At 38.0% G+C, this 15,295-nt stretch overlaps 1 protein-coding gene across 3 annotated transcripts in view; it reads left to right on the top strand.

Moving 5' to 3' along the window:
* Window positions 1-15,295, top strand: part of LOC121880043 (kinesin-like protein Klp98A) — a 174,864-nt gene that overhangs the window by 50,253 nt on the left and 109,316 nt on the right. For all 3 annotated transcript variants that reach the window (XR_006091488.1, XM_042387036.1, XM_042387035.1), the window contains exons 6-8: window positions 5,006-5,171; window positions 8,783-8,952; window positions 11,444-11,664. Coding sequence is in view for 2 of the 3 variants with exons in the window: in XM_042387036.1 (XP_042242970.1) it covers window positions 5,006-5,171; window positions 8,783-8,952; window positions 11,444-11,664 (557 nt within the window). In the remaining variant the exon portion in view is untranslated. The remainder of the gene's footprint in view (window positions 1-5,005; window positions 5,172-8,782; window positions 8,953-11,443; window positions 11,665-15,295) is intronic.

The following is a 15,295-nucleotide window of genomic DNA, read 5'->3' as shown; positions in this document are numbered from 1 at the left end:
CTGGCCATGTTTCCCGCATGGACGACAGTAGACTGCCAAAGCAGCTACTTTACAGTTGCCTAACGAATGGTAGATGTAACGCTGGCGAACAAAGGAAAAAGTATAAGGATAATCTTAAGACAAACCTGAAACAGTGCCAATTGACCCCCCTCACCTGGTAGACAATCACTCCATACCGTAACGCTTGGAGGAGCACCACATGAGAAGGTATCAATAGTACTTTGGAATTAGTCCAACTGCATACAGAGGCAGACAAGCGCCAATGCTGGAAAGATGCTACCACTGCCCTCCCACACTAGATGTAGCCCTCCACACAGGTAACATATGTGGACAACCCTGCCGATCCTGTCACCTCAGAGCTCACCAACGAAGGTGGCCCTTTAGGGATAAGGAGGGGTGGGATGCCATGGATGAAAGGTTGATCATAGGAGGGTGCAGCACCAAAGGGTTAAGAATCTTGTATAAGGATCAGACCTGTATGGAGAGAGAAAAATGTGTCTTCAGGAAATGCTTTGGTATTTTCACTCCCAGTAATATCATTCCTCATGCATTTCAATCTTGGTAAATTCAGTCCCTGAAATAATTTATTATAGTAAAACAATTATCAGCTAATGGGCTAGTAGAATACAACTAGTAGGCCAAATAGAATACAATATCACCAGTGGATCAATAGAATACTGTACCACTAGTGAGACAAATAAAATATCACTAATGGGCCAATAGAATACCAATAATGGGTCAATAGAATACTGTACTACTAGTAAGTCAATAGAATACCACTAGTTGGCTAAAACCAAGGGCCAAGGGGGCAAAGGGCCCTCCACTAAATACAGTATGTTTAAAAAAAAAAAAGGCTTGGGATGGAAGGATAGGGTTAAAGATGTGATAGAAGTGAGAGGAGTGGACCATTCAAGGATAACTAGTGTGTGTATTAGATTGATAGGGAGAATAATGATGTGCTGCTGATTTTTTAGGTTAGATTGTTTGAAGTGACTGGGATAAACCAGATGTATATCTTCGGGTTTTGTTTTTGAACAGCATAGAAGAAGACTTTTTTTTTTACAATAGGAAGAGTTAATGAATGACAGCAAATGAGCTAAAGTCTTTGCTTCAGCTACCTGGCAATATACCAGGAGAGGGCTTGCAAGAGTAAGAACAAATATAAAGAAACAACACTGCTATGCTGTAGACAGAGAATGGTTACTATACACATTTTGGAGGGATTACTGTATCCTATACTGTACTGTACTGTATTTGTCTTATTGCAAGGTAATGGTAAGTTATGTAAATCTGTATTTACAATGTAACTTACAATTGGTTAATATACTTTGCTCAAGACATGTTAATGGTACTGTACTGTAGTAGTCTAGGAGGAGTGCAAGGAGGATGAACTACAATAGTTTCTTCTGAAAGAAGATAAGTATCTTTCTGTGAGTGAGTGAGACAAGAGGTGTAGTAAACATTATGATAAAAGTATACTACATGTGAAAAAGTGAATTGGAAGGTATACTGTACCATAGTTAGTACAGTAAAGCCTCTGATAACGATGGTTCAACTAACGAAGATTCATATCTAAGACCCGTTATTAAAAAAAAAAACACACGTCTTGCGCACAGAGGCTGCCGGGCTTGTTAGTGGTGACGCCAGTATCACTAGTTTAAACAATCGCAGCTGACGATGCCCTTTGTTTTCACGCATCTGAATCTGAACAGGAAAAGGAGAAAAACTTTCCCAGGTTTCTTACAGCATTTTTGCATCCTTATTCAACATGAGCAAGAGAGCAAGTGATGGTAGTTTTGTTTCAAAAGCGAATAGAAAGTGTATAAGCTTAGGCGAGAAACTAGGTGTGTTAAAACGATATGAAAAAGGCGAGAGGTCTGTGGATATTATATGGAGCAAGCAATGAACATATTTTCTGAAGTGGATCCATTAACAGAACAAAGCATTAAAATTTAAATACATGCAAATGACCTCTACATAACGATGTATAATGAGAAAAGAAACCAGCTGTGCAAGGTTCTTTCGACAGCTTTATTATTCGAAGGCCTAAACCATCAACTTCAGCTACACCATAAAATTCAGCCTCATAAGTAGCTTCAACAACAACTTCAGGTTCAGTATCAGTTTCAGCAACAGCTTTATGGAAAGCTACAGTTTCAGCCTGAGTTGAACCTGATAACTTCGTCTTCTGAGTAAAAATTCGCACAATATTCATTGGCTGTCCTTATGTTTTAGACTTTTCCACCATTGGTGAGTAGAATTTTTGTTTTACTTTTGTAAATATTATTTAAAACATATATGAACAGTAAATAAGTGTTGCTCTCATATTCATATGTAGAGAAATGACTGTTTTCACATGTACGCACTTACTGTACATACGTTGGCGTTCCCAATCGTCTCGCTTTATTTCTTTACTATTAGTGGTTAGTTACTTCTAGTGTTCCATTTATTAACATTAAATAACATTACTTAAAACATACATACAGGTATTCAAATTTTTCAAATTTAAGTTCACTACAGCCACAACCAGGGTCTTATTTTTCTTCAGTTTCTTATGTTGTAGAACCATAGTCACTCACGAAAAAAATTCCGTCATGTCTCCTCTTGTGTGTTTTAATATTCTACGTATTATTAATGAATTGCATTGTTCATTTCACATATATAAACATTAATTCAATCAAATACATATTCAGTAATAAACAATAATGAATCTTGTGTACATATTCTTAAGATAAATGACTGTTTCCTTGAGTGCGCACGAATACATTGGCGTTCCACTATCAGTCTCACTTATTTTTCTTTAACATCAGTGGTTTCTTTACTGTACATTAAAAACATTAGTTAAAATATGCATATTTTTACATTAATTTTACTACAACAACAACCAGGGTCTTATTTTCTTCAGTTTCAGGTGGATAACTGATATTATGGGTGTAAACACTGACAACAATGCCTTCTCTTATCCTCTTGTGTGTTTTAATATTCTATGTATTATTAATGAATTGTATTGTTCATTTTGCATATATAAAGATAAATTCAATCAAATACATATTCAGTAATAAACAATAATGAATCTTTTGTACACATTCTTTAAAAGATAAATGACGCAGTATCCTTAAATTCGCATGTATATGTTGGCGTTCCCAATCCATCTCACTTTTTTTTCTTTACCATTAGTGGGTAGCTACTTCTATGGTTCCATTTATTAACATTAGATAACATTACTTAAAACATTTATATTAATTTTTTTACATTAATTTTACTACAGCTAAAACCAGGGTCTTATTTTCGTAATTTTCTCGTGTAGAACTATCGTCCCGGACTCCCGACTGTAAGCTTAAATGAAAACAATGGCATCCCATCTCCTCTTGTGTGACCATATTATTATTCATTTATATTGTATAAGGTGCATTCAGAAACATTATTTAAAGAATATAGTTTGCAATTTTCATTAATTGTATTGTTTTGGGGGGACAAGAGGGTAAAAAGCAACACAAAAGATATGAAAAGGTCACACTTGGGAATGCATCTCATTATTATTGCTTTATTCTAATGGTAATTAATGTTTTGCGATACGATGATTCATCTTACACTGCAATATTGGAGGACACATTACCGTCGTTATTCGAGGCTTTACTGTACAGTATACTCTAGTAGCCTTCACACTTTGGGAAACAGCATATCAGCAGTGGATATAAGAAACCTTGGGATTGCGATGTACAGTATAGTCTCGATTTACGCGGATTTCCTTTGCGTGTTTAGTCATTTACGCGGCACCTGGCCAGACCGGCAATTATTAGTTACGCGGTACATTCCATCATTTATGCGGGAAGCGGCGCGGGTAAGGTGCGCATAAGGTTGCCCAGTCAACAAAACATTACCGAGTTCTTCACCCGCCACCCACCACAGCCAGCCCAAGTCAGTGATAGTGAGGATATGGACTTTGAGGGGTTTGACAAAGAGGCCCTGCAAGCCTCTGTGGTGGATAGTGATACAGGTGAGGGCCAATAATCTGCCCTCTGCCTCGGAACCAACCCCCCATCCCCGTGTGCCCAGCCATCTCCTCTACTAACATAAGTGTTAAAAAACCTAATATTATTGATATTTCTCTTAAATATTAATTGTGTGTGCATACCATCATAAAATTAAGATGTTATTTTTACTACAACGTATGTATTGTGTTGGAAAAAGGGTAGTCTGGCGGTCGGCCCAGTCTCTATTTCAATTAATCTCATATGTTCTGTTATTTCGTTTACACGTTTCTCATTTTACTCGGACCTCCACGGGTTTAATTGACTGCATAAACCGAGACTATACTGTATCCACTTGATTAAAACTGCACTATGTCGAGTTTCACTGCTTTCTATTAACGATTGACTGCTAAGTATTTAACTCTTATACAGTAAACCCTTGTTATTTGCAGGGGTTAGTTTCCAAGGAACGGTGCGAATAGGCAAAACCGCGAATAGCAACTTATACTACATGTACCTTAGTGCACTACTGTATACCTATACCAAATAACTGACCAGCTGCAGCAGCACTCATCCCCTCTTTTAACTTATCTAATAATTCAACTTTCTTTGTCAGGGTCATCATTGACTTCTGCCTTTTATGTTTCACTCCACTAGCATCACTAGGCAGTCTTTTAGGGGCCATTTTACACAGAAACTCTAAAGTTTTGAACACTACACAAGAGATGCTGCATCACAGGCAATGGTTGAGTGCAAACAAGGAAGAGGAGATGCTGCGGGCTAGTGGGGGTGACTCGTTGTGCAGCAGGAGAGGCTCGTAAGCTAGCCACCATCTTCTTACCTCGAATAGTCAAAACCGCGAATCACAAACCTGTCAATAACAAGGGGTTACTGTACTCTACTTAGAATTGATACACAGGTACATAGATAATATTTACTAAATTTGTATATGAGCCCACAATTTTCAAGATTTTTTATTTATTTATTTTATTTTTTTATATCTCTATATGCATCAAATTTCTTTTAACAAACAGAGTTGAAGTGAGTTACTTAGAAATCTACAATGAACGAGTAAAGGACTTACTGAGACAAGGTGCCCACAACAACACTCACTCCCTTCGTGTCAGAGAACACCCCAAGCTTGGCCCATACGTTCAGGATCTCTCCTGCCATCTGGTCCATCAGTATCATGATATACAGGTTAGAATAACTATCACATTTGGGAGGTTTTATAACCTGGCAACTTTCCATGGAGACATATGTGATTTTACCCATTAAGTGTGTGGGTTACAACTCTGCTTAACCCAAGATATTACCTGGCTGCCACTAATATGAGTTTCTCTCTTTTTATGAGATTCATGCCATTATGAAAGTTTTATATACCGTTAGTACATGTGCACTACAGGTTTGCTTTAGGTCATTTATTTCTTTTACTTTTCTTTTAGTATGGTGTGTGCATGTAAATGAATGAAAATATATGACGAAATTTATGTAAATCTACCCAAAAATACAGTTAAAAAACTTTACATTATAAAATGTACTAATGTACTAACATTTTTATCTGTTGTGCAAAATATATGACGTTTATATTAAAATTATTCACTGTCTTGCAAGGATTCCAGCAATGCAAATTATATTCTCCTAACTTTAGTCTGAGATATCATATAAGATAAAAACTGTAAGCCTACTGAAAACCACCAAACCTTTGCTGGGAGGGTGGGGGGTAGGGAGGGAGGGAAGGAGGGGTGACAGTGACATGTTTGACAGTTAGGTGCCGAAGGTCTAGTGAAGTATTTATTTGTTTATTTATTTCCTTTAGATTGCATTTTTGTTTTTTTTATTATAAAATTTCATAGAAGTGACTGAGGAGAATATAATTTACATGGCTGGAATTCTTATATGATAGTGATTAATTTGAATGTAAACATGCAATAGTTTGCACTAGACTAAAATTTTTGTATTCATTTTGTACATTGTTTTGATTACATGTACAATACAGCTTTGCCCTTAGGACAGTGTATGCATGTAAATGAGTTTCAATAAATGAATAAAGTTACATATATCGAGCCAAAAATAATAGTTGAAAAACTTTATGTAGACAGAGCTTGGATGGCTAAATTTTAGAATGACTAATAATTTTAATATAAAAAATGCACAAATATTAAAGAGCACAACTTTTTTTATGTTTACTCCACTGGAAACGAATGTAAACTGAATTACTGAATTGGCAGACTAGTCCATCAGCTGATGCTCACAACACAACGTGATGTTCGTAAGGATTTCATTAATAAAATTTTTGTTCGTTAACCGAATTGAAGATTCTTATGGGAGGTAATTCATTAACCGAAATTTTGTTAACCGAACCATTCGTTAACCGAGGGACCACAGTATAATAATCCAGAATAGTTTACCTAAAAGTGTGATTAAATATATTTATTTGAAAATAAAAAAATCTATAGGATATGGGCATGAATGGTGCTGTGTGTTATAGCAAAGACTTATTTTCCACTCCCATGGAGCTGTGGGGAATTAGTGGGTCTCATGTAATTAAGCTGACCTGATGCAATGTCAGGTGGAGGTAGGGTGGGGAATTAGTGGTCTCATATTACTGACCTGATGGAATTTCAAGTCACCCTTTCTTGTGTGGAAGATTAGTGGGTCTCATGACCTGAAGATGTCTTGAATAAACACAAACACTAAAGAATTTTTTGAGAGATTGTGATAAGTACAGATATAAGTATAAATGAGCAAAGTTGTATCCCTTCAACATTACGTAACATTGCATTTTAAAATATGGAGTGAGAAAGCAGAAAGGTGTGGGTAATTAGAGAGATGTAGTGGAAATGAGTATTGCCAAGCTCTCTTCAACAGCTGATATTTAACTCACGACTATGCAGTCACACATGCAAATATGTCATACAATAAGACCTTCACTCCTTATGCTTGCTGTCCTAATTCCCTTGCTGGGGGTGTGTGAGAGGTGTTGGAATGTGTGTGTGGTAGTTGGAGGGTGTGTGTGGGTGGTTGTTGCAGGGTGTGTTTGTGTGTGATGTAGGGGTGTATGTGTGAGTGGTGTTTTGGGGAAGGGTCGCCTGGTCAAAGCCCCCCGTCCTTTCTCAAGCGTGGCTAATTGTGATAGGGAGATGAATTTGATACCATAATAATCCTTAATAAATTCTCTACTGAACATTTCCAATAAGATCCTTAAACGAAATATTTCTATATGATATAGTGATGGGAATTCCATTCTTTTATAAAAAAAAAGAAGAAAAAAGTAAGAAATGTTGATACCACAGTCAGTAAAATCAGTTCTAATTTTGTTCGACACCATTTTTTATCAAAATAATCCTGAATACTTTATCTAAATATTTAAAAGTTTGGTTAAATAAGTATATTAAAAAAACTAAAAGCTCTATACGATACGGGAATGAATAGAGCTGTGTTACTTTTATCCTCTTCTCCACTGATCGGCTCATTAGTCACTTGGGCGATCAGTCATGTCTTTGTTATGCACTGTTGGCAAGTGTTCTTATGTACTGTATACAGTCTCCTCGACTTACGACGGGGTTCCGTCCCGATGACCAGGTCATAAGTTGAAAAGGCGAAATTAATACATAGAAATTCTAAAATGGGTGTCTCTTTTTCTTCTCAGCACCACGAGAACTCTCACTTTTACGCTTGCCAGCCATTATAAAGTGAATTACAAACAAAAATTTTGTCAGCACACAGCGCGATCACTAACGTCGGTACTCAAAAATACGTAATGTGAAAAATATTTTATACAACCATGGCCGTCGTATGTCTGGGTTGTCGTAAGTCGAATATGTCGTAAGTTGAGAAGAGACTGTATATTGTACTCCAGCAGATCCTGTCATCTTAGCCTAGAATAGGCATACATAACTAGTCATGTCTTAACACTTGTGATGAAGGTTGGGTGGGAGATTATTGGGTCAGGTTACTAACCTAACCTGATGCCATGTCAGGTCACCCACTGTTGGGTGGGGGATTAGTGGGGTCTTATGACCTGAAGATGTCTTGAATGACATTTTTTACCTATGAGGTATATACATTGTACAGTACTATACAGTAGACTCGCAACTTAAACGTATTTTTCTTACGTAGTTTCAACTATACGCGGATTAAAATTAGATTACAATTTCCAATTTCAAGCTCAAAACTTTCAAAATGGGTCGCAAGCCCGCCAAACATACCACCTTGCCATCCCACCTGGCCACCTCTGTCTGTCTCAGTTGCCGCACGTGTCTTGTTGGGAGTAACAGTTGCCTCTCGTGTGTGTCAATTTAGTGCACTTAAACCTCTCTCATACTCGTTCATAATGCCCAAACACAAGCCAATCTCTGCCTCTGGCCCTCCAGTGAAGAAACAATGCTGTGATGACCCTGGAAGAAAAAGTGGCCGTGTTAGACTTAATAAAAGGCGGCATGTCTGTCGCTGCTGTGGCACGGAGGTACGCACGGAATGAATCAAGCGTGAGTACCATTAAGATTCGGGAGAGGGAAATTCGTGAAACCGTGTCTTCAAGTGCCTCATTTACTGCTAAGGTGACTAGCCAGGTTAGAGAAGTAACTCTCGTGAAGGTGAAGATGGTGAGGCAACCAGCCTCAAGCCCCTGGACTAAAAAAGGGGATGTGTCAGGCATTGAGCAGATAACTTAAGTAAGAATGCCAAAAAAGCTTATTCCCTAATTATTTTCATTCAATGCCAGAACCAAGGATAAACTCTTGCTCACTATAGTTTTATTATACGTAAGTATAACCACTGTGTGTTGTAATAATAATATTCTTTTATAGGAGTTGATGAGAAGAGGGAACTCACATCGGACTACTGCAAGCACCCACATGAATGACACGAGTTCAAGAAGTCATGCTATATTTACTGTAACCTTCATTCAGGCAAAATTATTGTCAGATACTCCATTAGAAACCCGATCAAAAATTCATCTTGTTGATTTAGCTGGAAGGTGAGTTATCTTCATCTCTTTTGTGGCTTCATCTCTTTTGTGGCTTGAGAAGAGCAGTGACCATGATTTCTATGAGGTACTGGTTTTACCTCCCTGTGGACTGCACGTATTTTTATCAAGTTTTATCTGTTGTATTTAAATGATTTGGGATATATCCAGCTGTAGAAACTGTAGTTCATTACCTATTGTGTTATGTTTGGTGTCATTTGTTTCTGTTTGCTTTATGTTTGGTGCAAAACAAAGAAATAATGAAAAGGCTTCATTTGAAAGCGAATTTCATCATTGACTTAACCTTTTATGATAAATATTTAAAATTTTCAAAAATCTTTAATAAAGTACTAATGCCTTGAAATCATTTATATTTTGGCAGTCCAGATATTTAACATTATTTTAGAGAATAACAGGTCTGCTTACCAGTTGTGAACACATTTAATTTGAATAAATGGACAGCTACACGAACATTTTCTATGAACCAAACAGTTATTTTTATAGGAGGGGGGTGTGGCTTACAGACCAGGTTAGCATGTAAATACTATAGTATTATTAGCACTGATTTTCTTTTCATGGGTTGGGTTGAGTATTAAGGTGGTGGTGTATAGGATGATTACTTTTGTGGTGAGTACTGAGGTCATGCAGGGGTGAGGTGTTGTAGATGATTATGGTGGTGAGGTGTTGGGGTGATTATGGTGGTGTGAGCCATTTGGGGGTGATTATGGTAGTCAACTGATCACTAGTACTTGGCAGTGAAGCAAACCATTACCATAGAAATATGCACATCACCTCTTATCACCATCTCTCTCATCACTATCAACTCCCACATTATTACTTACTGCCTTTGCTACTCCTTTCATTGATGAAGAGGTTTTTTTTTAGTTTAACAAATCTATTGACACACATTAGGGGCCAGTCTGTCTTTGACTTGAAACATGAGACGGTTGAGAACAACTCTTTCAAGGACTTTACACATACAGGATGTGAGTGAAATGGGCCTGAAGTTTGGAGAGTTAGCATTAGAGATTGTTACAATGTTTCCATGAGTCCATGTCTTAGGCAGAATATGCTGTGTGAGGCTCATTTGATACAGGTAAAGCAGTGGATGGTTAGGGACCTCATTTAACAATCTCAGGGTGTTATAGGTTATGCCATCCTCACCAGGAGAGGATGATTCACCTTTTATTAATGCTGTTGTTAGTTCGTGGTGCGTTATAGGAAACTGGTCGGTAAGGTCTGGTGAGGAACAGGCTATCTCAATATTGAAACCCCTATTAATGTGTGTGGTTTTAAGATATTTCTGTATGTCAGGAGGAAGGAAAGTGATTTGTGACACACAAGACCATTGGCCTAATAGCATTTCAGCATATTCTGCAGGGCTGTGATGAAGTTGGACTTTGATGGGTGACTTGGGAATGGCTCTAATTTTGTTCCACACTTCTGCTAGAGTGGTTGTTCTATTAATCCCCTGTAAGAATTGTTCCTAATAGGTGTTTCTCACCTGACCTTTGAGTTCACGAAATGCTCTTTTAACTTTGAGGAATGCCAGGAGGTTATTACTCGTTAGATTTTGCTTATAAGTGTTGGCAAGCTGTTCTACCTTCTCTCCTTCTTTGGTGAGGATGTGGTCATGTGTCCACAGAGGTGGTTTAGTGCTGCCCCCCCTTCTTCCTTGACTTAACCCGGGTGGTATAATATGTGGTAATGACATTTTCAAGATTACAGCAAAATTCATCCACTGACCCAGGTGTATATCCAGCATACCATCTGTGGATGTAAGCCTTGAAGTGCAGTTTCAGATTATCTAGGATGTTAATTCTGAGCTTAGGATGGGGTTCACACTTGACATCAGTAACAGTGTATTCAGTAAGTATTGCATAATGATCACTGACTAGGTGGCCTGAGATGACCTTAGCCTTGACATTACTGTCTACTAGGCTATATCCAGTGTGACCTTACCTACCATCACAGGCTTCCTCCAACTGCCCAAATGGCTAGTAAGCTGGTAAGTGGTGAAATAATAAATAACAAAAATAAAGAAGAAAAATCAGAGGCAGGTTTCATTTTCAATGCTTAGCTCCTGCCAGTTTTAACATTCTCCTCCACTTCTCTATCTATTGCCATAGCCTCCTGATTCCATCATAGTCAGCCATTCTCAAGATTTTTCAAGTCAGTTCTCCCATTTCAGTCTAGGACTTCCTCTTCATTGACTCCTCCCTTCATCCACTCACTCTCCTCACCAATCTTCTCTCCTCCAATTAGTGTACATGTCCCACCTTCTTCAGTGTACACTCCATTGACCTTTATGTTACGAGTTCTTTCCATTGCAATCTCTCCTTGTAATTCATCAAGTCATCTTCTTGTTTGCCTTTTTACTCCTTACTCAATGCCAAATTGTGTGTTATGCTTTTTTACTTGCAATCATTATAGTCTGTCACATAGAAAGCTTTCCCAGAGCATTTAAATGATTTGATATTTAAATAATAAAAATATTTTTCAGTGAAAGAGCAGATGCAACGGGAGCAACTGGGCAGAGGCTTAAAGAAGGGGCGCATATCAACAAGTCCCTAGTGACTCTGGGCTCAGTCATCAGTGCTCTAGCAGAACAGGCAGCCAAGGCCACCTCAGGGAAAAACGTCTTTATTCCATACCGTGATTCTGTCCTTACCTGGCTGTTGAAAGATTCCCTTGGTGGCAACTCTAAAACTATCATGATTGCAAGTGAGTTTAAATGATTACAAGTCAACAGGGTTTTTGGTATAGTCAAACAGTAACATGAAGAGTCTCTTTTCAATGTTAACCTGTTCTGTCTTTTATACAAACCATATGTAGAAGTAGCAATATTCTGCATGCTACCATGAATGTCAAAGCTTTTGTAATGGACAGTATATACTGAATATACAGTTATTTCATAATTGATGAGCCATGACCATATTGAAAACTCTTATTCATCACATTTCTGGAATATTTTTAAGATAATTTCTGCTTTAACCATTGAGTACATGCAATAAGTTATTAAGTTTCCGTGGCCACAACTAAAGTCTGGTCTTGCTAAAGTCGAGATATACCACATCATAATTGTGCCCCTTATCCACTGATTCGAAAACAGATGAAAAGAATGTTAATAGTTAGACACGAATGTCCGCTTGTGAAGCCATGTTGGGAATCATTGATCAACTTGTGCTTCTCCAAGTGATTTCGAATAGAGTTTGAAATGATTGCTTCCAGTAATTTGCCAACAATTGATGTTAGACTGATTGGACAGTAGTTAGAGGATAGTGATCTATCTCCCTTCTTGAAAATCAGTATTACATTCGCTATCCTCCAGGATTCTGGTACTGCACCCGTTTTCAAGGATATGTTAAACAACTTTGCTAAGGGCATACTAAGCTCCTCCTTACATTCCTTTAATACTCTAGCAAATATCTCATCGGGACCTGGTGACTTATTAGGCTTTAGTTTGTCTATTTGCTTACTAACATCGTTACTAGTCACTACTATCTCACTTAACTTATTTTCTTCACTATCTCTGTATAGAGTCGGTGCCTTGGGTATCATGTTTAAATTTTCGGTGGTGAAAACTGTTGAAAAGTATTTTTTCAGATTATTGCTCATTTCTCCGTCGTTATCAGTTAGCTCGCCAGTATCTGACTGTATTGGTCCAATCTTTTCTCGTGTTTTGGTTTGATACATTTAATAGAATCCCTTGGGGTTTGACTTCGCCTCCCTTGGTACCTTCAGTTCATTATTCCTCTTTGCTTTTCTTATCTCGGTCTTAACCCTACCGGCCAATACCATATAATAATCTCAGAGGTAAACTTCACCACGATTTATTCTCCTACCTATAGCCTTCCTTTGTCCAATAATATTCTTTAAATAATTATTTATCCATTTAGGGTCATTGTTGGTTGATCTGAGTTTTCTGTATAGTATGTTCTGCTTTTGTGCATTAAGTAACTCATTATTTAAATTGTTGTGGAACTCGTCAACCTCAGATCTCATTATCAGGTCATCCTCAACCATCAGGTCTCCAGGTAAGGTGAGGTCACCCTCTGTGGGTACATTGTGTGTGATCACCTCATGTGAGGTCATGTAATTTACCCCCAGGCGTGATACCCCTTCTCTCAGCTGCCTCTTCAAACTATCAAAGTTTGCCTTTCTGAAATCTGGGACTTTAGTGGAATTTTCCTTGCAGCTGCCTTGAAATTCTAACTGGAATCTTATTTCTTTGTGATTGCTGTTAGCAAGTTCGTTCCATACTTCAACATTACTAACGAGGTTTTCTCTGTTTGAAAGAACTAAATCGAGTATATTATTACCCCGGGTGGGTTCGGTTATATGTTGGCTTAGGAAACAGTCCTGGATTGTTTGAAGAAAATTCTCTGATTCTCAGTTACCCGTAAGGTCATTCCAATCTATTTGGCTAAAGTTAAAGTCTCCTACTATGCAGACTTTGCTATGTATGGAAGCCCTGCTCATTTCATCCCAAATAAGTCGCTCATTAACTCTATCAAGATTAGGAGGTCTATATATTATTCCTGTAATTAATTTTTCCCTACTATCGATTACAGTCGGCCCTTAACATACGCGGGGGTTACGTAACAGATATACCCGTGGACGTTAAAAATCCACGTATATGTGCTGGCCCCCCCCCCCAAAAAAAAACCTGGCCCCCCATGTCCTTATTTACCGTATATACCTGTGTGTAGTTCAAGTTTTTAAGACCAAGTTATTTGGTAAAAAATTGGGGGTCGACCTCTAAACGGGTAATAGTTTCGTTAGGTTGAAAAATATTTACCAGTAACTACCAGTAAACAATGGAAATGACACACCAACACACCACCAGCTGTGAGTGTCGGTACAGTTGCTAGGGCAGATCTCTTGCGTCATCATAGCAAGCCCAAAGTAGCCAAATGCATGGTATGGTATGCACAGGACGATGTAAAACATAAAGTATTCATTTTTTAAAGTTTATTTATAGATACTGTACATAAATTTTTGTTCATTACATTTGAAACATCAATCTTTGTTAATTAAATTTGAAACAAAAGAAAACTACGATACCGTATTTCTAAATACCTGGTATTTTCATTAAAATATTACATCACAAGTATATTTTACCTTAACTGTGACTGAATGAATATAGGTATTCTCAGAAATAAATATGGAAATATAATATTTTTGCTGGAATGACGTACATATTACAGTGGAAAGACGAAAACAATGACTTTCGCTTTCTTTCGTTATTCAAATGATTTTACCATAATTGCTCTTCGAATGGTTTTCAGTTAAAAAACTGTTGTACTCGTACTGTATTACAATAATATTCTATCCTATCATTAGCCTTATAATCCCACAACTGAAAACCATTCGAAAAGCGATTACGGTAACATCTTTTGAATGAAAGAAAGAGAAAGTCATTGCTTTCGTCACAATTTTATCCCACTTTCCACTGTAATATGTACATCATTTCAGCAAAAATATTAAATTTCCATGTTCTCAGAAATAAATGGTAGTTTTGTTGAAACGTAATGTACAATATTTAATATTAAAATGCAAAAATAGCTATAAAAACAATTAATACACCCGTAATGTACCGGCTGGCATCTCCACTCGTCCCTGCTCCCGCGTCCAAGGTCACCACTCCTCCCAACTCGCTCCCTCCGCTACCTCCTCCACCTCCTCTGCCTCCTCCCTGTCACTACTGCCGACAATGAACACAAATGTTTTGTGAATAACTGCACCTCCACTTCCTATGTACAGTACTGAACTGTGCTGTGCTGTGCATTTTTACAAACAATAAACATGGCAAGAAAAGCTATTAAAAAAAAAAGAGATAAAAATTTCACTTTACTGTACAGTACCTATCCTCGACGACAGGACGGGGGTCATCGGGCTCGTCACTCAATTCCATAACGGGTGGTGAAGTGGGGGCGACGGTGGATTCAGCTGCTTCCTCACTGCCGCCAGTGATTGATGGTGTTAAATCTCTCCTTCAGTGATGAAAGAACATGGTGATGGGGAGTTGTCGTCTCTTTCTTTCATTTCTTCCATGGTGTTTTTGTATGGAGCGAAAACGTCATCCATCCCTCGCATGAATTTCAGGGCACGCACCATGGAGGGGTCCATACTATAGGCCAGGTTTTTCAGTGCCTCAATATTCCTGGTCATCTCCCCCAACTTCTCCAACATTATTTCTTGGTGCTTTTCCTCATCCTCTTTCCCTATCGCTTCCTCTTCTTTGCCTGAATCTACTAACTCCTGTAGATCCTCCTCGGTCAGCTCAGTGTCGTGCTCTTCAATTAGCTCCCTAATCTCGTCCTCTGCCATGTCCCGGAAGCCTTCAGCAGCC

The sequence above is a fragment of the Homarus americanus genome, unplaced genomic scaffold, assembly GCF_018991925.1.
Source record: "Homarus americanus isolate GMGI-L3 unplaced genomic scaffold, GMGI_Hamer_2.0 scaffold30108, whole genome shotgun sequence".
In the NCBI taxonomy this organism is placed as follows: domain Eukaryota; kingdom Metazoa; phylum Arthropoda; class Malacostraca; order Decapoda; family Nephropidae; genus Homarus; species Homarus americanus.
The sequence above is the reverse complement of the archived record's forward strand: the minus strand, read 5'-3'. Positions and strand labels throughout refer to the sequence as shown.